Source organism: Aythya marila (assembly GCF_965140915.1).
Source record: "Aythya marila genome assembly, chromosome: 1".
NCBI lineage: Eukaryota > Metazoa > Chordata > Aves > Anseriformes > Anatidae > Aythya > Aythya marila.
The window spans coordinates 152,319,562-152,340,763 of record NC_139042.1 but is presented as its reverse complement, the minus strand read 5'-3'; the positions used below and the strand labels follow the sequence as shown (position 1 = coordinate 152,340,763).

General features: G+C 55.3%; 2 protein-coding genes across 4 annotated transcripts; both read left to right on the top strand.

Annotated features, from left to right (window-relative positions):
• Positions 1-7,601: 7,601 nt before the first annotated feature.
• On the top strand, positions 7,602-13,814 carry EIF3D (eukaryotic translation initiation factor 3 subunit D). 3 transcript variants are annotated; one of them, XM_082757373.1, is made up of 15 exons: positions 7,602-7,671; positions 7,899-8,033; positions 8,286-8,331; positions 8,682-8,818; positions 8,941-9,026; positions 9,534-9,606; positions 9,738-9,850; positions 10,070-10,202; positions 10,360-10,507; positions 10,753-10,883; positions 11,381-11,466; positions 11,635-11,764; positions 12,055-12,197; positions 12,644-12,924; positions 13,719-13,814. In XM_082757373.1, exons 2-15 carry the CDS (start codon positions 7,911-7,913, stop codon positions 13,730-13,732), a joined length of 1,644 nt encoding a protein of 547 aa, XP_082613499.1. In that variant the 5' UTR covers positions 7,602-7,671; positions 7,899-7,910; the 3' UTR covers positions 13,733-13,814. The 3 variants fall into 3 exon arrangements, with proteins under 3 accessions (XP_082613499.1, XP_082613497.1, XP_082613498.1); XM_082757371.1 differs by having other exon boundaries at positions 9,735-9,850; XM_082757372.1 differs by lacking the exon at positions 7,602-7,671 and having other exon boundaries at positions 7,811-8,033; positions 9,735-9,850.
• Positions 13,815-14,283: 469 nt separating this feature from the next.
• On the top strand, positions 14,284-21,185 carry FOXRED2 (FAD dependent oxidoreductase domain containing 2). The gene is made up of 8 exons (XM_082784925.1): positions 14,284-14,877; positions 16,348-16,599; positions 17,236-17,505; positions 17,964-18,130; positions 18,788-18,953; positions 19,457-19,698; positions 20,019-20,189; positions 20,427-21,185. The coding sequence occupies exons 1-8, from the start codon at positions 14,363-14,365 to the stop codon at positions 20,675-20,677; spliced, it is 2,034 nt and encodes a 677-aa protein (XP_082641051.1). The 5' UTR covers positions 14,284-14,362; the 3' UTR covers positions 20,678-21,185.
• The last annotated feature ends 17 nt before the right edge of the window (positions 21,186-21,202 follow it).

Here is a 21,202-nt window from a genome sequence, read left to right as displayed (position 1 = left end):
TGAGGGCACCGACAGGGAGGGGGAGGCGGCGAAGCGGGACGGGATGCGGCCGCCATCCCGGTGGAGGCTCCTGACTGATCCCTCCTGTAAGCAGGGCAGTGGGGAGATGTGGCTCCAGCCCCACATCCCACACGGTGCCCCAGGACAAGGACAAAAGATGCTGTCCCTTCTTGTCCCCCTGCTTCGTCCCTCCTCTTCCTCGCTTTTACAGGTCAGGGTGATGGAGGGGGAAGGCAACACCTAGAAATGAGGCCTGCCGAATCCTGCCCAGTGCCCCAGACAGGGCCAGCCTCCGAATAATAGCAATTAACAGCAAGACTCAGCACTTTTCACGTTCAAAGCACTTCACAGACATTCGCTAATTAATTGTCACAAGCCGGGCTGTGTCGGATGCAAAGGGCCTGTGCAGGGGTGGGAGCCCTCATCTCCCCCTTCCCCTGGGGTATACGGACATTTCGGGTGGGTGTGAGCCCTGTCCCCTCGGCCCCGGGTCACGGTGCTCGTCCTGCCACCCGTTCACCTTCCCCAGGCCCTGGCTGTGCTGGATGAAGCCCGTGGTATGTTGGAGACCTCCGGCGTAGATGACAGCCTTGGGTTTGCTTCTGCGGGAGACCAGCGCGTGGGGAAACCCAGCTCCTGGGCGATTAAATTAGCACAGGGCATTTAACAGCATCGTCAAAAACGGTTTAAACACCCAGGAGCGCTAATTAATGGTAATGGTTTGGTGAGGGAGGAAATTAAGACCCAGGTATGGAGCCCGGCGCTTTTCTCTGCAGATGATTTTCAGTGCCAAGTGACAACGGGGAGAGGCCAAGCGCCAGGCGCGCACGCCGCTCGTCGGACTTCCATGGGAGGACGTCAGTGGGGGAGGAAGGCAGCTGCTCCTTTCAAAAAAAAAAAAACAAAACTCATCTTTCAGAAACTACACACCGAAGACAAGCAAGGAGAAGGAGAGGTGGTGGGGATGGGGTCTGTGTGGGCTGCTGCCATGCCAAAGCCACCGTGTGGGTGAGGATGGCCAAGGACAGGCCGGCCAAGTGTGCTGGGGTCTGTCCGAGTGCAGGGCTGGCTCCAGGGGACCTGGCACCCCACATGGAGAACACCACCTGAAGGCAAGCAAGCAGCATGCCCAGAGGTGCTCACACAAGCACCAGGAGTGCTGGGCCCGTGCTGTCCTGCTGCTGCTGCCAGTACAGGCCTCAGGAGCTCAAGCTCCCGACAGCAGAGGGACCCCACCGGAGGATCGAGGGCCGTGCTGCTTCCCGTGGGCACAGCCACGGGAGGACAGGAGCCCCGTGACAAACCCCAGCCCTGACCCGGCCCCGGTGCCGACGTGAGCTGTTCTGGCAGAGCGTTGTCACTTGTGCTGGTTTTCCACCACCGAGAGGAGCGACGTGCGAATGACGCCAAACCCTGCTGGCCTCCTTTCGCTTGCCCTTTATCGAAACCTCCGGGCCGGTGCGGAGGTAGGAGACGGGGTGCTGGAGCCACCCGTGGCTCCACACACCCCAGATGCGCAGCAGCGAGGGTGCAAGGGTCCGTGCACCACGGTGAGGAGGTCTCGGTGCCCTCTGCAGCCACCGGCTCTTGACATTGCGCAAAGTCGACACCGAAGAAGCCGCCAGCTTCTGCAAAGGGGTCAAGATGTACGGCTGCGGGCTGAGTCCCAGAAAGCGATCTGCAAGGGCAAAGTGCTGGGCTAGGGAACAGGTTTGCCTCGCTGCTGCTCCTCCTGCTGCTCCTCATCCCCTCCGGGATGGAGGAAACGAGGGACTTTGCTCTCTGGGGACCCGTCAATCAGAATCTGCCACCGCCGTTTAATTTGCCGAATGCAGGGCTGCTGGCAGCTCGGGGCTGTGCCCATAGCTGAGCAGGCAGTGCCATCCCGTGGGATGAGCCCAGCACAGCAGCCGAGTCCCAAAACTGCACTGTGCGGAGCCGGCGGCAGCACAGGCCTTGAGGGATGTCCCAGCCATGGGCAGCGGGACCTGGACCGGTGTCCTGCTGCTGCACGGGAGTGGCTGGGGACAATTTCCATTTTTCTAGGCTCCCTGCTCCTGAGCTCTCTCCTTTCTGCTGTAATCTGGGAGCAGATCCAAGGACAAAACCTGTTTGGATGTGGGGATTCAGCTCTCCCTGATGGGACAGGCTCCAGCCAGCCAGAGGGAAGGTAGGGTGTTAGGAGGGCAGAGCGGACACAAGGCTTTGAGACCCTCCGCATCACTTGCTGGCACACCTGGGGACCAAACGTTGCCAGTTCAGTCCCTTCCTAACCTCCTTCTAACCCCAAACTGAGGCTGCTTCAGTTCAGGAGCAAAATCAGGGACCAGCCTTGGGTGTCAGCGGTGACCTTGGGAGGTGCCAACTTTGGAGGGACAGGCAGGGAGAAGGAGAGACAGAAACACCTCGGGCTGCTGCAGCGGGAGCTCCCAGGAGCAGGGCGAAGGGTGTGCATCCCTGCCGGCTGCCCCGCAGCACCCGCAGCCCAGCGGGAGACGTACGCGGCATGGCTTTGCCCGAGGAGACAAAAGCACGCGGCTGACTCCTCCGAAGCCAGCAGAGAGCAGATGGCACCGAAATCTGCTCAAGAGGAGAGAAAGGAACAGCCCCAGGGCTCAGCTCCCCGCGTACCTCCAGATGCACATTTGTCCCCGTCCAAGTGTCTCTGGCTGACCGAGGGCAGGGGAGGGATGGTGATGCAAGGTCCCTTGCCCCCGCTCCCTTTTTTGGGGTCTTTTCCTCCTGGAGGCTGAAGCCAGCCACCCCAGGAGCCATGGGGCAGAGGGCAGGGGGCTGTCCTGTGCCCTCATCACTGTCCCGTAATGCTGCTTTAGGGAGTGGAGGAGAAAAAAGCTAGGGCAGACCCAGAGCTGCCTCAGCTCCCGGCAAAGTCCTGCTTAGCCCTCTTTGCCCAGCTGGCACAAGCAGCAAGCTTTCCAGAGGAGGGACCAGCTGGGCAGCAGCATTTGCATAGCACGTTTAACCCCAAAAGACGCCGATTTCTTTCACAGGGGTTCCTGCAACACCGCTGACGCTGGAGTGCCTCAATTTCAATCTCATCAAGTGCACCCCGATTTCGGCAGCAGCTCTTGTCTCTGATGTGCTTCTCCTCCTGGGGAGGTGGGGGAACGCTGCCCTGCAGCACCGCTCCCCGGCCCCAACCCTGCACAACACCCAGGCACCCATGGAGGAGCCTCCCCAGGGTCTCCAGCAGCACCGCAGCGCGGCGAGGATCCGCAGCTCGCTCTGCGGAGCGCCAGGCTCCCACCCCAAACCCTCCCCGCCTCCCGCAGGCTCGGAGCCAGCAGGGACGCTGCCGGCACCAGCTGCTCTCATTGAGCTTTGCAGAATAAACTCGTGGAATTAGCCTGTTGGCTGCCGGGATCAAATCCAGCGCTGAATGCAGATCAAAGGAGACAATCTCCCCGACAGCTTTGCTCTGGAAGGGGCAGCGTTCAGCAGCTGAGGATGGAGTGTGATCCACGGTGCCTCTTTGATGGTGCATTTGGTCCAAGCCCCGGTGGTCGAAGTTACAGGTGTCCTGGGAGAGGTCTGACACCGGTGATAGAAACAGCCAAAGCCAGGCAAGGGACAGCTCTAGTTGAGATAATTTTGGGGAGCACCCTACATTCCAGGAAGCTTTGCCTGACAGCCTTTTCGTAGCAGCATGAAAGGAGCAGATAATGTAGGGCAAGACTGAATGCAACGAAGAAATACAGTTTACAGACAGGGAAGCTTGTCAGGTTTCTGTCCACCCTCAAAGGTTTGTCCCAGCAGACGTGGGGAACACTCAGCATGGCTGGAGGAAGAAGAGGGAGGAAGCTTATCCCTGAAAGCACAATCCCCCCACCAAGCACAAACTCAGCACATTCCCGTACGGAGCTGGTGGCTCCCAGCACACGCAGCAAATCTGCCAGGTGCCACCTGCTCCCAGCCCCGCTCGGCTGCACAGGCAGCAAATTTAAACCCGGGTTCATGGCACAGGGAAGTTGCTCTATGGCTATATATTTTATTTATTTATTTATTTATTTTCCAGGGAAAATGTAGCAGCAAAGCACCTGGCCTGAGAAAACAGCAGAGCGAGGAGGCAGATAAAAGTGCAATGAGGAGGATGGGTTGGGAATAGGAATGCTGGGGAGGAAGGAGGGCTTCCCTGGATGTGAACAGAAGGAGAGGGATGGAAATGCAGCTTTTTTTTGGTGGAAGTGAACCTCCTGAGCAGATGAGCAGCCAGGCAGTGGGCAACCCACAGCAGGAGCTGCTGCACATGCAGGGATGGTTGGCTGCAATGAGAACCCAGGAGCCAGCAGTGAGCTTTACTGCTTTAAATACAAAGACTTCAGAGAAGGAATCTGACTTGAGGGCTGTTGGGCTTCTCGGCTGTGGGAAGGTGTCAAGGCTGAAGATTATTTTCTTTGGGCTCGTCAAGGAGCTCAGGGCCATGGAGACTAAATATGGTACAGGTATACCATGCATTTGTTGTCTGGTCAGAAGCAATTGGCTATTTTTGATGCTTTTGTTGTAAGAATTAGGAAAGGAACTACTGGAAAAGAGTGGTTTAATGTCAACATAAGTCTTCCAGTGCTAGGCTGCCTCTTGAAGGAGTCATGGAAGATGGAAAGGAAACTGCCCGAGCTGCGTACTGCACCCAGTCAGCAGGACAAGCCGGCTGCTCAGCACAGGGCAACAGCTCTGGGGTGAGCCCCAAGTTGCTGTAGGATGCAGAAGCTCCACTGGGTTATGGCTGTGAAGGTTTCAGACCGGAGCAGTGGTGGAACAAGCCCCTTCTTTTGCGGGTCTGCAAACACCAGTGCAGATTCCAGAAACGGAGAAGTGGGAAACAAGAGTGTAAAACCAGATGGGAGCAATTTATCCTAGCTGTTTCATAAGCATCTTCCAGGGAAAAGTGATTAGCCTTATTAACTGATTAATTAACTGATTAACTGAAATTACGGATCAAAGATTAAGTGATTGCAAGCAAGTGTATTTTGGGCAAAGTCAGCACTTTTCTGGGAAACTGAGCATCTCACGTGCCGTTAATGAAAGCCCTTCAGCAGATCATCTGCAAAAACAGTGCTGGGGCAGGAGATGTCGGGGGTGAGGTCTGGTGCTACAAAAAAGTGAAGCAAGACCACTCCGTCCCCTCTTCTAGTTGATCCCACCTAAATGGGGCATCAAATCTCACCCTCCTAAAGACTAGGTTTTTCTTAGAACTTAAGAGCTTTCCTCTTGATAAGAAACTGGTAGATTATGCCGTGCCCAGAGGAGAATTTATTCCACACTGGCTGCTCCTTGTGCATGTCTTCTCCTCTGAAGCATGCTTACACCCAGCTCCATTCCCAGGAAAGGCAGCTTGATGGACTAGGCCCAAAGTGCAAATAATCTCTCATTTTCGGAAGACAGCAGCAGCATTCTGCTTGCTTTTGAGCACCTCACACAGGGTTGGGAAGGAACAGGAGGATTTTTGTTTATCAGTCTACTTGCTTTCTCTTCATTCATTCCCTAGTCCAGTTTTCTCTGAGGAGACATAAAAGGAGCAGAAGTCCCAAAGCAGGACATGAACGTAGCCATGTTCAGGCTGAGTCTAACGCATCCCGATGGACAGCATGGATTTATCTTATTTTAAAGCCCAGCCAGCCCTGCCCAGGTCAGGAGATGAGGGATGGGTGCTGCAGGAGCCCGGTGCCAGCTTACCCGGAGCCAGCACCATGCCTGCCACCACCCCAGGGCTGCTCTAGCACTGGCGACTTTTGTCTCCACAAAGGCTGTGCAGGGTGAGACAGTTACAAATGGTATTTTATAAACGACGTTTCTATAAGTGGATTATTTTTTTTTTGCTAGCAGGGAAAACTGCTTTAATAATCCTACGTCTGATTAATGGCACAACCTCCTGGCAAAGCAGAGACTGCTTCAGTTCTTTCTTGAGGAGGAATTAAAAGTGGTAAATAAAAGAAGAAATGCACGGCACTCTGCCTGAAAAATATTGATCTAGACTCTTCTTAGGTGAAAGATGACCAGTGAAATGCTCTAAAGAGTTGGGCGATATAGCCTGTGAGCTAAAGACATCTGTAAACTGGATCCTGCTCTTTTTAAGGGTAGAGAAAATTTCAGTCTCTCTGTCATGAACAGCTGAGATTTATGGGTGGATTTTAATTCTTATTCTCCTGGAAGGGAGAGAAACACTTTCCGTATTATAGAGACAGGGATCTGAGGCACACGCTGTATAAAATGCCTTCCTTGTCCATGGCCTCCTCGAGAAGCTGTGGAGCTGAACTCTCGTTCCAGCCCCACGCCTCCCCTTCAGCAGGTTGAGGAAAGCCACCGAGGACAATTCAAAACATGGAACACCGTGCTGTGAACACAAGGCTGACCGCCGTTCCAGTTCTTCACACATCTTTGCTCCCCAGAGTCAAGTATTTTATAACAACCTCTAAAACACAGTCAGTTGTATGAACGTGAAACGGTAGTATTTGCTTTCCTACATAGTTTGGAGTTCATCTTTATTTCACGAGGCTGCAGGTCTGAGAAAATTAAGAGGCACTGCATTAAATTACGCTTCCTATCCTGACGCATGGCCTGATGCGCTCCTCGTCCTGTCTGTTGCCTATCGAAGTCACACATCTCTTAATTTCCTCCTCCTCATTTATCTGTGAAAACAGGACTCGGGCCAGCAGGCTTCACGGCGAGTCCTCCACATGCCTGTAGTGATTTGTGGAAGAACTCTACCACTCCAAGCAAATGAGTTATAAAGTAGGTATGTGGTTTATTTCAGCGCCGGGCACATGCAGGATAGCTCCCAAAGGCATGACTGCCCTAACACGGCAACTTGCCTTGTGCAAGTAAAAAGTTACATATGCATGAAGTTTCCCAATACGCCTATACATATGCATAACCTATCCCCGCTTTGTATTAAAATTAGCTCCAAGAAATCCTTTCCACCAACTCCCTCCCGTCTGTGCTTGCGCAGTGCCTGCTGGTGGTGGTCGTCAGGGGGGCATAGGGATGAAGGCCGATAACTTATTTTCATCACCACTAGCTGACCCCCTGCCTTTGTACAGACTCAGGGGCTCCTTGGCTCTTGCCCAAACCACAAGGTCGGTTTCTGAGCTGTTTTTTTTGAGACAAGTTCCCCTTTTTTGTCAGGAAACGTCCTCTGTGGGGGCCCCCGAGATTCCTTGTTTCAGTGAATTTGCACAGCAGTAAGCAAAGGCACGCAGCAACATCTACTTTAATGCGATTAAGCGCGCCACCATTCTTCCATTCCTGGCTTTAATAATTACGATCGTTTTATTTAGAAATCGTTCATGCGATTAAACAAACCCCTGTTCTTCTATCCCTGGATTCGAGATGGGAAGCGAAGTGTTTATTTTACTAAGCGTTTGTTTTACTAAATAAAGCATTTATTTTACTAAATAAAGCGTTTATTTTATTAAAACGGGGCGCAGAATCCTTCCTTTTACACGACTTTACACCACATAACCCGACGACTCCCCCCGCCCGGCCGCCGTGACGGCTCCACCTCCGACCCCCCTCCACCCGCCACCTTCCGCTTTACGGCAGCCGCGCTCCCCTCCCTCCCCCCTTTTGCGACAGTCGTGTGGCGATGACGCGCTGAGGGCGGGCCGGGCGCCTCTTCGCCCGCCGCCATCCGCCGCCATCGGGGCCGCGCAGGTCAGGGGGGCGCCGGGGCCGCCCCAAAACCCCTCAAGGACCCCCCCAAAACCCTACCGGGACCCCTCCGAAACTCTCCTGGGACCCCCCCCGTGGTCACCGGGACCCCCCGGCCCCGCCCCGGCTCCGCTGCTGGTTCCGGTGGGCCGGGCCCCGGCCCCTCCCCGGGCCCTTCCCGTCAGGGCCCGGTAGCTGAGGGGGTTTCTTCGCTGTTTGTTCCCTCGCAGGAGGTGTAAGCCATGGCCAAGTTCGTGACCCCCGTGATCCAGGACAACCCGTCCGGCTGGGGGCCATGTGCCGTGCCCGAGCAGTTCAGGGACATGCCCTACCAGCCCTTCAGCAAAGGAGACCGCCTGGGGAAGGTACCGGCGTCGTTCTGTGGGACATTACGGGCCCCGTGCACCCCCTGATAGCCCTCCCTGCACGCTGCTGGCCTGCCTCGCGTTGTGCTGTGGCTGCTCCGTGGTGTGTGCCGGTTGGGGCAAATGCAAACTGTTCATAAGGCTGGCAGGCAGGGCTGGGAGTTGTTGCTTCTGCTGCTTGAAGTCCTGCCTATATAAAATCAGAGAAACATCGTGTTAATACTTATTCTGACTCTTTCTGTTTGTCCTCAGGTGGCTGATTGGACAGGAGCCACGTATCAGGATAAGAGATACACAAGTACGTGCTGTCCGGTGGCTGTCCCTCTCACTTATTTTATGCAAAGCTTCCTTCCAACGTCATTCCTGCTTTCATGTTCCGCACCGGCTCTGTAGTGGCTTCCTGCACGCCTCAGCAAAAGAGGCTCCTTAAATTCAGGAGCATGGCTCACCGCTGGGAGAGCTCCATGGGACTCTCCCTGTCCTCAGGGTTTTCTCAGGGGTTTGTTCTACCTCGTGGCGTAAGTCAGGAGCCCCACTTCATGCATCAGCCTTGAGTGAAGGCTGTTGGAAGGAATTTCAGGGGGTTGGAGTGTCAGGTTTTTTTTTTTCCTAGAAGCTCGGAAGCAAGATGATGTTCTTTATTTCCAGACAAGTACTCGTCGCAGTTTGGTGGCGGGAGTCAGTACGCGTATTTCCACGAGGAGGATGAGACGAGCTTCCAGCTGGTGGACACAGCCCGCACGCAGAAAACTGCGTACCAGAGGAATCGTATGCGATTTGCACAGGTAATGCTTCTTTTCAGAAACAGCCTCAAAGGAGAGGCTGAGCGATACACAATTACTTTGTCACTAAAACATCTTTTTTTTTTATTATTACTTATTTTTATTTTTTCCCTGCATTTCCACAGAGGAACCTGCGGAGAGACAAGGACCGTCGGAACATGCTGCAGTTCAGCATGCAGACACTGCCAAAGAGTGCCAAGCAGAAGGAGAGGTGAGGGCCTCAGATACGAGCATTCTGTACTCGTGTTGGAGTGTGCAAATGTGCTGTCGACAAATTGGTTTAGTTACTGCAACGGAATTCACTAGAGCTAACAGCGAAAAAGAATTTTGGGGTATTTCCAGTCCAGTGTTTCACTGTGGTGACTGGTAGTTATAAGCATGGGTTTCAAGCAGGAGAATCCTTAGGAGAATCTCCCAAGAATTCAGGAGAAATTTTGAATTGAATTTGGAAGGTAAACGTGACAGAGCAAAGCAGGTTGTGCCCTTTCTGAAAACTGTGTTGTAGTCATTAAGGATAAAAATACTTGGAGCGTTCAGAGTGAAGAACAGCTTTGGGTGCCTCAGGCATTTTGATCACCAGAATGCTCAGCAAATGTGTCAGTGGCTTGGTGCCTAAAAGCCTCGTTCCTCTGGTGGTAATTTGGAAGTGTAGGAGTCATTGTGGCATGTAGGAACCGAGAAATTGTCTTCATGGCTTTTCACGTATTTATCACTTCAGAGATCGTCTGCGTCTACAAAAGAAGTTTCAGAAGCAGTTTGGAGTGAGGCAGAAATGGGACCAAAAATCACAGGTAAACTAGCTGGTTCTGACTCCCTGTGACGGCTTCGTTTCTCTGCTGTGCTCGTGGGAAAACTTCTCCTGCACCAATCCTGATGTGCTGTGGCTGTTTCTCTCTCTGTTTCGCCTCTGGCCGCACAGCAGAAGCCTCGTGACTCCTCTGTGGAGGTGCGCAGTGACTGGGAGGTGAAGGAGGAGATGGATTTCCCTCGGCTGATGAAGATGCGCTACCTGGAGGTGTCAGAGCCGCAGGACATGTGAGTTCCGAAAGAAGCCACGGGCTTGCTTCCTGAACTGACCCCATTTTTGGAAAGCAGGAGGGTGGGGGCATCCTGGCCTTGTCCCGTTGTTCCCCGTGAGGTACCCAGAGTGGGGAGTGGTAACGGAACACCCAACCATTCCCTCAGTCCCGTGTGGGTTGTGGGAGGTGGTATTTGTGTGCGGGTATCGAGGTGGTCCCCCTTTTCTCTCTGCAGAGAGTGCTGCGGAGCCCTAGAATACTACGACAAAGCTTTTGACCGCATTACAACGAGGAACGAGAAGCTGCTGAGGAGCATTAAGCGCATCTTCCATACCGTCACCACTACTGATGACCCAGTTATCCGAAAGGTACGCTCACTGGCTCGCCAAACCCAGTGTAGCTTCCCAAGCATGGGAGAAGGAATTCATGACCTGGTTTGCCAACACCTCTGATCTTGGATGGAAAAGGGAAGGGGATGTTGGTTGGTTTTGCTTAAACACAGTTTTCCTTCTTCTGTACCCGTAGCTGGCCAAGACCCAAGGGAACGTGTTTGCCACGGATGCCATCCTGGCCACGCTGATGAGCTGCACTCGCTCTGTGTACTCCTGGGACATCATCGTCCAGAGAGTTGGATCCAAGCTGTTCTTTGACAAGAGGGACAATTCAGATTTTGGTAAGGAAAAGTCCTGAAAAAAAAATCTTTTATGGTAGTCTCACTTTTCTTTAGGCTTTTTTTTTAATTATTCCTATTATTGATTTTGTATCTGTGTCCAAACTGAGACACCTGGAACAACGTGATTGCTGCAGTACATTGCGGACCTTTCAGTACTGATCTGCTTTAGTGTGGGGCTAGAAACTCCTCAAAGCAGAGGTGGCTACTCCCCTAATATAATTGTTTTTGACTTGTTTTGTTCCCAGACCTCCTAACAGTGAGTGAAACAGCTAACGAACCACCGCAGGAAGAGGGCAACTCCTTTAATTCTCCCCGCAACCTTGCCATGGAAGCCACCTACATCAACCATAACTTCTCCCAGCAGTGTCTGAGGATGGTAAGGCCAAGCAGCCCTGGGTAGTAGGGGCTGTGTGGTGCAGAGTCTGGAGAAGAGACTTTATTCAGACTTCTTTAATAAAGCAGTTTAATACTAAAGTGTTATAATTGACAAAGATATTTTACATTGATGTTATTTCAGTTTTGAAAGAGGTGGGATTACTTACTGTGAGCAGCTCAACTTTTTTTGTGGAAAGATTTTCACCTTTACCCCCCAAAGAAGAAATCCCACTCCCATTGGTGAAGGAGGCAGGCTTCTGAGTACACTAATTAAAGCAGAAATGCTGACAGAAGTAATGTTTACAGCAAAGTGTTGTGGAGATAAGAATTCTCACCAGCTGCCTTAATTTTTTTTAGTGTTTTTCTATGTAGGGGAAGTTTAGTTAGTGTTGCTATAATAGCATAATTACCCAACAGGAGAGCTCTTGTGTTTGTTTTTTGGTTTTGTTTTTCTTCTTGTTTCCACCCCTAATTAAACCCTTTTGATTTGTTCCACAGGGAAAGGAGAAATACAAGTTTCCCAACCCAAACCCTTTTGTGGAGGATGACATGGATAAAAATGAAGTGGCTTCTGTTGCATACAGGTATGTGAATTTCTCTCTCCCAGCTTTGGTGAGGATGCAGGATGTCGGTGTGGTCTGCAGGCAAAACTAGACAGAAAGAGTAAACAGAGGGTGAAAGGATTTTGCTGAATTTTTGTATCTGGAAGAGAAAGAGGCTGAGAAATAACCGGCTGGACTGCGTGTTTGCAGGTACCGAAGGTGGAAGCTGGGAGACGACATCGACCTCATCGTCCGCTGTGAGCACGACGGAGTGATGACAGGAGCGAACGGAGAGGTGTCGTTCATCAACATCAAAACGCTGAACGAGTGGGATTCCAGGGTGAGGAAGAACGAGATCCCAAAGCTAGCTCTATCTGCTTCACTGCTGCCTGACACCCCAGGTACAGCAGGCAAGACGAGACAAACATCTGGTGGTGCCCCCTGGGTTGTTACCTTCCATCAAAGACATTTTGGTGGGCTGATAACTCTCCCCCAGGTGCAAGGTAGTTGGTTTGAACCCAATCCTTGTCCCCAGGTGTTGTGTGCTGTAGTCAGCGTGTCCCAGGGCTGCCCTCACGAACTCTTCCCTCCCCAAAAATCCTCCTAACCAAGTTTTGCTTCTCCCCTTAGTACTGCAACGGAGTGGACTGGCGCCAGAAGCTCGACTCGCAGAGAGGAGCCGTGATCGCCACGGAGCTGAAAAACAACAGCTACAAATTAGCCCGCTGGACGTGCTGCGCACTGCTGGCTGGATCGGAGTACCTTAAACTCGGGTAAGGCAGCGTTTCCACCCCAAACATCTTCCAGGTGCGTTTCTGGACCGCTTGCCGTGCTGGCTTCTGCCGCTCATCCACTTTCCCAAGCACCTTGGTCTGAGCGCTTTTTGGGTGGTTTCTTCACACAGCACCAGCAGAGAGCTCCTAGCTGGGCCTCCCAGCAGTAGGTTTCACCACAGATGATGTGGCTGATAATTAGTTTTCCAGAAAAAAATAATAACTAATTATTCTTTTGTACTGTCCCATCGGATTTGGGCTAGCGGAAGGATTCCAGGTAAGTTTGTGATGGAGCAAGCTTGTAGCCAGGGGCTCCCCTTAGTGCCCCACGATGAGGATGGCTCTTCCTGCTCAGCCCAGGGAAGAAAACCAAACCCCTCGTTCTGCTTTCCTTGCTGGTGGTCTTCTGGGGGCTGGAATTGATCCCCTGCCGCTCCCGCCTCTAGGTACGTGTCCCGCTACCACGTGAAGGACTCTGCCCGCCATGTGATCCTGGGCACGCAGCAGTTCAAGCCCAATGAGTTCGCCAGCCAGATCAACCTGAGCATCGAGAACGCCTGGGGCATCCTGCGCTGCGTCATCGACATCTGCATGAAGCTGGACGAGGGCAAGTACCTCATCCTCAAGGACCCCAACAAGCAGGTGATCCGCATCTACAGCCTGCCTGACGGCACCTTCAGCTCGGACGAGGACGAGGAGGACGAAGAGGAGGAGGAGGAGGAGGAAGGTTTGTAGCACGCTTATGGTGGTTTAAGCTTTCGAAGGGCGTACCCACCGCCTGGGAGGAAGAGGGAAACGTGCGGTAAGGATGGGATCTGATTGGGGTGGTGGTGAGAGGAACGGGGCTGGGGCGTGGTGGAGAAAAAGGGGGTGCTGGGGGTTGGAACAGAAAACCTGGGGAGTGAAAAGCTGAGGAAAAAGCGCAGGGGTGGTGCCTGGTGGGTGCTGGGTGGGGAGACTAAGCACAGGGCCTGAGCTTAGTGGGTGGGTGAAGCTTGCTACAGAGCCTCATTCAGCACCACAGGGATTTGGGGTGATGTTGATTCATTCCAGCCGCCAGCAGGCACTGAATTTACTGGCAATGGGGCTTTTTTTTTTTTTTTAGCTAGGATTTCGGAAGTAGGAGTGACAGCAACCTGCCGCCCGTACAGCGCGGGGCTGCCACCTGTGTGCAAGCTGCCTGCGTGAACACGTGGCTGCTGCTGCTCCTGCTGCTCTTATAGGGCTGGCGGCGATCCCTGGCAGGGGCTCTGCGGGCGCTTTTTGGGAGCAGCTGCCCTCGGCCTCCCCAAATTGTAGGAAAACCAGCGCGCAGCTGCTTCCCTTCGGGCTGTGGCACTGCCCAGCCTCTCACCTCTTTTATTACAGCAGCGTTATGCTGCTGCTAAAGGTGTACTGCTGACAGGTGGGGTTTGGGGGGGCTGCGGGGCAGGAGCTGCCCCGTTCCCCGCAGCCTTTTTGGGGTCGGGGTCTGCTTCCTGCCCTCCCCCCGCTTCATTTCTCCCTTCCCTTCCCTTCCAGAGGAGGAGAGCTGAGCGGGGCTGCGCGGGGAGGCTTCTCCTTCACCCCAGGAGCTGGCAGCGGGGCGCACGCCCGGAATAAAGTCACTTTGCTCTGCGCCAGCCTCCTGTCGTCTGTCGCCGTGTGTCGTCGACCCGCCCCCCCCCCCCCCCCCCAAGTCGTGTGTCCCACCCACCCCCCCGCTCCCTGCGGGCGCCTGTCCCTTTAAGAGCCCCTCCCCGCCCCTCGGCCACGTGGTTGGCGGCGCGCGGCGGCGCCCTGCTGCCGGCGGCGGGAAGCGGCGGCGGGGTCACGTGACGCCGGCCGGCGGAGGCTCCCGCGCGCGCGGCGGGGCCCAGCGCGCGCTTCCCCCCCCCCCCCCCTTCCCCTTCTTAGCGAGCGGCGCGCGCTGCAGGTGAGGGGGGGGAGGGAGGGAGGGGGGCCAGGTGAGGCGCGCGTGGCGGGCGGCGGCCACGCCCCGCACGCTATTGGGCGGGGGGCAGCCGCGCCGCCGCCCTATTGGCTGACGGCCGGCGGGGGGGCGGGGCCTGGCGGGGCGAGGCGCTGAGGGGGGGCGGCGCCATGTTGTGAGGCGGCGGCGCCATCTTGGCCCCGTCCCCTCCCGGCGACGCTCCCGCTCCTCTCCCCACAGCGGCCGCCCCGCCATGGCTCCCGGCGCCCTCCTGCGCCTCGTTCTCGCTGCCGGTGCCCTCTGCGCGGCTCCCGCTGCCGCTTTTATCTACCACGACTACTGCGTGCTGGGGGCCGGCCCCTCGGGGCTGCAGGCGGCCTACTTCCTCCAGCGGGCCGGCCGCGACTACCTCGTGTTCGAGCGCAGCCACGCGCCCGGCAGCTTCTTCGCCATCTACCCCCGGCACCGCAAGCTGATCAGCATCAACAAGCGCTACACCGGGAAGGCGAACGGCGAGTTCAACCTGCGCCACGACTGGAACTCGCTCCTCAGCCACGACCCCCGGCTGCTCTTCCGCCGCTACTCCCGCCAGTTCTTCCCCCACGCCGACGCCATGGTGCGCTACCTGGAGGACTTCGCCACCCTGCTGGAGCTGCGGGTGCAGTACGACACGGCCGTCGTCCACGTCACGCTGGACAAGGATCCGCAGGCCTGGAACGGCCACTACTTTGTCCTGACGGACCAGAACAGGCAGCATTACAAATGCAGGTAGTGGGTGAGCTAGGGGCCAGCCATGCAGCTTTCCACACGTGTTCTTAAACTAGCAGTTTCATAGAACGAATGAGGTTGGAGAGACCTTTAAAGATCGCTTTCTCCACTCCCGTTATTCAAAGCTGAGCCAGCTCTAGCAGGTTGTTCAAAGCCTTGCCCAGTTGAGGTATAAACAGCTCCGAGAGTGGAGATCTCCCAGCCTTTACCCACCATCGTGGTGGAAAAACATTTCACAGGGTTCAGCGGGGTGGGAGGTGGAAGTAACAGCTCCTGGGGAAGCGTTGCAATGTTATGTGTCAGGTACCTGCGAGCTGGCAGGGCAGACAGGAGCTGGCTGCCATTGCCGTGATTTCCACACCGGATGCGTAAGCTGGTGTGAATCGGTGCTGCGATGCCTAACCTCAGTTAACCCGTGTGTGTTTAGAAAAAAAAAAAAAAAAAAAACAGAGTTTAGAAGCACGCCCCGGTTAGCTGAAGCCTGTAGCTGGCACAGAACCAGCGGGAGGAAATGGGGGAACAGTGGGGTTGCCACGAGAGAGGGAGCGGACCGTGAGAAATCACAGACAAGGCTCCTGCAGATCCCCGAATCACCCTTCCCCGTGTCACGCTCACACACACCCCGCGCTGTTACTCGACTGCATTCTTCAAAACCATCTACGAGTCACTCATGTGAACATACGGAGCAGGTTTCTCAGCTCTCCTGAGAGCCCCAGCTCTACGCCAGCAGGTCGTGCTGGCTGCCAGGCGGAGGGGCGCTGGCTGGCAGGCTCGGAGGGGACCGAATGCGGTGTCGGACGCCCACGCAGCGTGAGGGAGTTCCTCGCGGGAGCTGTGTAAGCAAGGCTGGGACGGCGGGCGCTGCTGCGAGCCTCGGCTGCCTGCTGCTTCTTTCTAAGTTGCAAAGTTTTCCCTGATATTTAAGCAAAAGCTCTTAGGGAAGGATAGAAAAGGATTACCGTATTTGCTTTTCCTGTTAACGGTTCAAATTGTGAATTTTTATGAATAGGAGTTGTAGTTTAAGATGTTGAAACCGTTTTCCATCCCTCTTAAGAATGGCTTTTGTTCCATTCTATGAAAACGCAGCGCGTGTTTTAAATCAAAGTAGTTTTTAATGCAGCCTGTCACCAACCTGTGAAACGCATCCGCAGATAACTGAGAGAGATAGGGGACAAGTGCAGCTTACATGTGCTGCATCCACACTTATTTTTGCCATACATGATGACATCAGGAGTCCTTTTCAGTGGCCTAATGCCAAGGAAGGTGGGAGCAGGTCGTTAGGTGAGGCTGGGGAGAGGTTTTGGGAGAGGTTTCTCTGAAAACCAGGGCGTACGTAGCACCGATTGACCTTGTCAGCCGACTCAGTGCGACCAGAGGGGACGCATCCCTAGCGGTGGGAGCAGTGGGATGGAAAGGCAGCCCGATTTCCTGCAGTTCCCGTGTTCCCTAACGCCGTCCCTCTTTTTGCAGCGTTTTGCTGGTGGCCACTGGCACGTGGGTTCCCAACGTGGTGAACTTCCCCGGCTCCGAGTACGTGGAGGGTTACGAGACGGTGTCCATCAACCCGGAGGATTTTGCTGGCCAGACCGTGCTGATCTTGGGCCGGGGCAACTCGGCCTTTGAGACGGCAGAGAACATCCTGGGCGTCACGAATTTCATCCACATGGTGAGCCGGTCCCGCGTGCGCCTCTCCTGGGCCACGCACTACGTCGGGGATCTGAGGTAGGAAACTGCTCTTCTTCTTCCTGCTGGAGCTGGAATAAGAATACAAAATGAGAGCGGCTGCGTGCTGAGGAGGCTCAGCAGTTTTGGGGTTTGCTGAGGGAATGTGGGGCCTTTTACCTTTAGGTCCTGGGTTTAAAGCAGCCCAGGCTGCTGCTGCTGAACACAGGAGCTTTACGAGAGCTCTTCAAGGCCGGCATGAAACAGGAAAGTGTTCCTGTGGAATTTGCATCGCTGAGAAGTGCTCCTCCTGAGTTGTTCCCCTGCTTGCAATCTCAGAAGAGAGCTCAGATGTTGCGTGCCTCACGCAAGGGCAGCGCTGTGATCAGAGATTAAGCCTGGGGCTTGGCAGACCTGCGTGTGGTTAATTGCTCTGCTGCCAACTCCTGGGCTGACAGCGAGCACGCTCTGTGCCTCTCCACCCCATCGTTCAGCGAGGCAAATAGCGCTGCTGCAGCCAGGGAACACGGCGAGAATTAGGGCATTAATGAGCACACGCATGGCTCATAGGGGAGAGGAACAAGGGATAAACCTCTCCTGGTAAACTTGTCCCATTCCCAGGAGCTGACCCCAAGCCCCGGGTCCCACCTCTCCGTCCTTCTTGTAGCTTTTCTTCCCCTTCCCCTTTCATCGTAGAGCAATTAACAACGGCCTGCTGGACACGTACCAGCTGAAATCTCTGGATGGGCTTCTGGAGGGGGACCTGGAAGATCTGGCCATTGTCAAGGACAAGAAGGGGAAGCTGCACATCACGCTGCGGTTCTACCTGGAGAACAGGAACGCGAGTGCAGGCGTCGACTCCGTCACCCTCCCCCAGGACGAGCTGGATAATTTTGCTACCCGCGCGCCTTACGACCGTGTCATCCGCTGCCTGGGCTGGAAGTTTGACTTCTCCATCTACAACAGGTGAGGGCCGAGCAGGGCCTGGGGGAAACAGGTATCTGTAGCAAAAAATAACGAAGGGCCTGACCTGGGAGGGGAGGGAAGGGCACGGTTGGCTGATGCTGAAAAAGTTTGTGCCTGCACGGCTCAACCTGCCAGGTCACCTGGAGAAGGGCAGAAGTTTTGGGGTGAGGATGGGCAGCTCCTGCAGCAAGGTTTTGTCTGCTTTTTTGTCCTGAGGATGCAACCTGCACTCCAGGCTGTACAGGCTGGAATTTGATGGTGGCCACAGCTAGCTGGTGATGAACCCCTGCCTTCTGGAAGGTCCTTGGTGACGTTACGTGCTTGGGAGACTCCTGAATCCCCCGGAAGGCAGTGGGGACACGAAGCAGCGCCTTGTTGTGTCTGCAGTGTCAGAAACCCTTTTGATTTTTCCACCCCTGCCCTTCCTGACAGCCTGCTCTTTCTCTTTCGCACGTCAGATCTCTTCGAATGATGCCGGGAAGAGGGAACAAAAACAAATATCCTCAGATCAAACCCAGCTACGAGTCCAGAGGCACGCGGGGGCTTTTTGTTCTCGGCACTGCTAGCCACTCCATCGACTTCAGGAAATCCGCCGGGGGCTTCATCCACGGCTTCCGCTACACAAGTGAGTGCTGGGCTGTGCAGAAGGGCAGAGCTTGGGGGCCGCCGCTCCCTTGGAAGGAACAATTCAGAGCTCGCTGCTGGAAAGGGATGACCCCGCATCCTCGGCTGGCAGCAGGAATAACAAAACGCAGCCAAGCTGCAGCTGCACAGGGGAGGGGAGGCCGTGGAAGTGACTCAGGGTCGTATCTGAAGCCTGTGGTTGTCTGTCTTTGTTTTGTCTTGTACTTGTGCTGCCCGTTGTCTCTCAGTTGCGTAACAAGAGATTTCTGCCTGCCAAACACTCAGCCTGGTGACAGGCAGTGGGTGAGAGGGCTGCGCTGCGGTGCTAAAACCCGGCAGCTTTGAGCAGGGGGGCGAATTTCAGTGTCTGCACGCGCGTCCTTCCCCTGCAAGGCCTGCTCAGGGGTAAAAAAAAAACATCCCCAGGGACCCCTCTCCCCCTCACCAACCGCTCAGCACCGCACCAGCTTTCCGAGGGCATCTCCACTGCAGTTAGCAGCGGGCTGGGTGGCAGATCCTGCGCACAGACGAGCTCATCAGCTTCTTTATCACGTCCTGCTACAATCCGTGCTCAACAGAACGATGAGATTTTTTTTTTTTTTTTACACCTGAGCCTGGATTTTTAACCAACCCGTCTTCGTTTCCCTTAACACCTCAGCTCGCGCGGTCCACCGCCTGTTGGAGAACCGCCACCACGGCGTCCCCTGGCCGTCCGCGCTCCGCCCGGTGACACAGCTCACCGCTGCCATCATCAAGCGGGTGAACGAGGCCTCGGGCCTCTACCAGATGTTCGGTGTCCTGGCTGACGTCGTCCTGCTGAGAGAGTGAGTGAGGGAGCGAGCGATTAGTCCCAGCGCTGCGCTCCGTCGTCCCCTTCCTTTCTTCCTTTTCCTTCTCTGTCACTGCCCCTGGTGCCACCACGCAAATCGCTACGGTGCTGCCTGAGGACGTTGCCCCATCCCATAGGCAGACCTCAAAAAACCTGTACCACTGGGCCCCTGCACCCGATTCTGCCAATTATTTCCTTCTCTTGAAGGGCTGAAACAGCCCTGCTGGGCTCGGAGCTGTAGTACTCCAACTGTCCCCTCACGTTTTCCTTGAGCGGTGCTAATAGAGGGATCCCAGAGTCTGGGGAGGGACAGAAGGGAGTCTTGTAACAGCAAATGCAGCCTTCCTAAGCTCTGCATCAAGTCCAGCCCGGATCTGCAGCTACCAAAATAACTGCTGATGGCTCTTTGGCCTTAGCCTCCATCAGCTGCAGGGGTGTTGGATCCCGCTTGGCTTTTCTCTGGCTGCAAAATCTTACGGTTGTGGTTGCGATTCCTAGGAATGCCACGGCCTTTGAATACCTGGAGGAGTACCCGGTGGGAATCCTGGCTGAGCTGGAAACGCAGACGGGGAGGAGCGCTCCCGAGGGGCTCTTCGTCGTCCTGATGGAGTACGGGAGGAACTTCTCGGGGGCTGACAAGGATGTCTTCTACTACAACCGAGCTGTGGGAGAGGCGCAGCACGCCTGGCAGTCCAACTTCTTGCACCCCGTGATTTACTACTACAGACGCCTCCCGACAGGTGAGCGTTTCAGCCTCTGTGGGTACTGAAGCTTCACCTCCGGAAAGATCGGCTCAGGGAGCAGCCTGAGCTGCGAGGAAAGCAGCTTCGGCACGGTTCAGCCTGATGGGCAGTCCCTTCCCGAGTGAAATGATGGCAAACGCTGCTGTGGCAGGGCTCCTCGGGGCAGAGCTAGCAGGGGGGGGGCTGCAAATGTGAGAGTAAGGTAGGGATCAGGAGCTCAGGGCAAAAACTGCGCCCACTGTCGTGGCTGCTCGCTGCTTCCCCTTTTTAATTCCATTTTGATTCCGAGAGCTTCCCTCAATGGTCTCTTTTGGCAGAGCGCGAGATGAAACTTCGGCCCCCAGACTGGCCTCTCCCCCGCCCGGCTGCCGTCCACCACATCGTGGAGGATTTTCTGACCGACTGGACGGCCCCGAACGCCCACATCCTGCCGCTCAGGCGTTTCTTGGAGAACTGCCTCGGCACCGACCTGCGCAGTTTCTTCGCAGGTAATTCGAGCCTCGGGCTGAGGCGAGGAGGGACGTGAGGGACACGGGACAGGAGCGACCTCTTCTGCTAATAACTGAGAGCTCCCTGCGATGCGCTGGCGCTCTCACAGTCGGGCAAACCTCTCTGATGCGCTCCCCGGACAGCAAAAAGTGCTGCTTCCCCAAAACCTTTGGGAATTGTTCCCTCCGGGGTCTCTCTGGCAAGCCTGATGTATTTTTTTCTGCTCTCCCTGGCAGAATCCTGTTTCCTCTTCGCCCTCACCCGCCAGAAGCTGCCTCCCTTCTGCCAGCAGGGCTACGTGAGGACGCAAGGACTCACAGGGAGCGAGAGGCTGCGGCGCCACGCGGTCACAGCCGGCCTGCTGGAGGATTTTTCTGCCGCGGACTTCTCAGGGGACGAATTCCCCAGCAGGGACCAGCTCCTGAAGGACCACGGCGGCCCCGTCCGCCCGCTGCAGCACCTCCTCAACGCCAAGGACGAGCTCTAACGTTTCTCAGGCCACACAGAAACCCATGGGTGCTGTTGTGACAACTCTGTAACGGAGATCCCGGCCAGGACTCTCCCCTCTTCCTGCACCTCTTCCATCCCCATCCCTTCTTCCACCGTCCACGAGTTGCCAAAGACCTGCCCCGATCTTGCTGTTACAGAAAGGCCCGAGGTGCTCCCAGGGGGACAAGGCAGGGCCTGAAACCCAGCGGTGCTGAGGCGCCCGCTTTGGCCTTGCAGTGCTCGGAGTTGCCTGAAGGTGGTGGTTATAGCCTAGGCCAGCATCTGCAGCGACATCCAGGGGTCAAAAAGGGAGATTTTAGGGACATTTGGGTGACTTAAACCCTCACCTCCCTCTGGTGAGGTGACTTGTTCGTGTCCTGTGTGAGCCTGCGCTGCTCCCTGGATGCTGTTTGTACTTCAAGATCTGTTCGTGTACTGAATCCAGAGTGGTTCTCTGGGCAAACTGCACGGGATTTTTGCTGCCTCTGAGTTAGGGCAGTGCTGGAGGTGGGCACAGAGGGGT

Excerpts from the sequence above, each read along its gene's own strand:
- EIF3D (XM_082757371.1), top strand. The coding sequence starts at position 7,911 with ATGGCCAAGTTCGTGACCCCCGTGATCCAGGACAACCCGTCCGGCTGG. Across the intron at positions 8,819-8,940 it reads ATCGTATGCGATTTGCACAG|AGGAACCTGCGGAGAGACAA; the intron begins GTAATGCTTCTT and ends GCATTTCCACAG. Across the intron at positions 9,027-9,533 it reads AGTGCCAAGCAGAAGGAGAG|AGATCGTCTGCGTCTACAAA; the intron begins GTGAGGGCCTCA and ends TTATCACTTCAG.
- FOXRED2 (XM_082784925.1), top strand. The coding sequence starts at position 14,363 with ATGGCTCCCGGCGCCCTCCTGCGCCTCGTTCTCGCTGCCGGTGCCCTC. Across the intron at positions 19,699-20,018 it reads CTACAGACGCCTCCCGACAG|AGCGCGAGATGAAACTTCGG; the intron begins GTGAGCGTTTCA and ends CTCTTTTGGCAG. Across the intron at positions 20,190-20,426 it reads CCTGCGCAGTTTCTTCGCAG|AATCCTGTTTCCTCTTCGCC; the intron begins GTAATTCGAGCC and ends TCTCCCTGGCAG.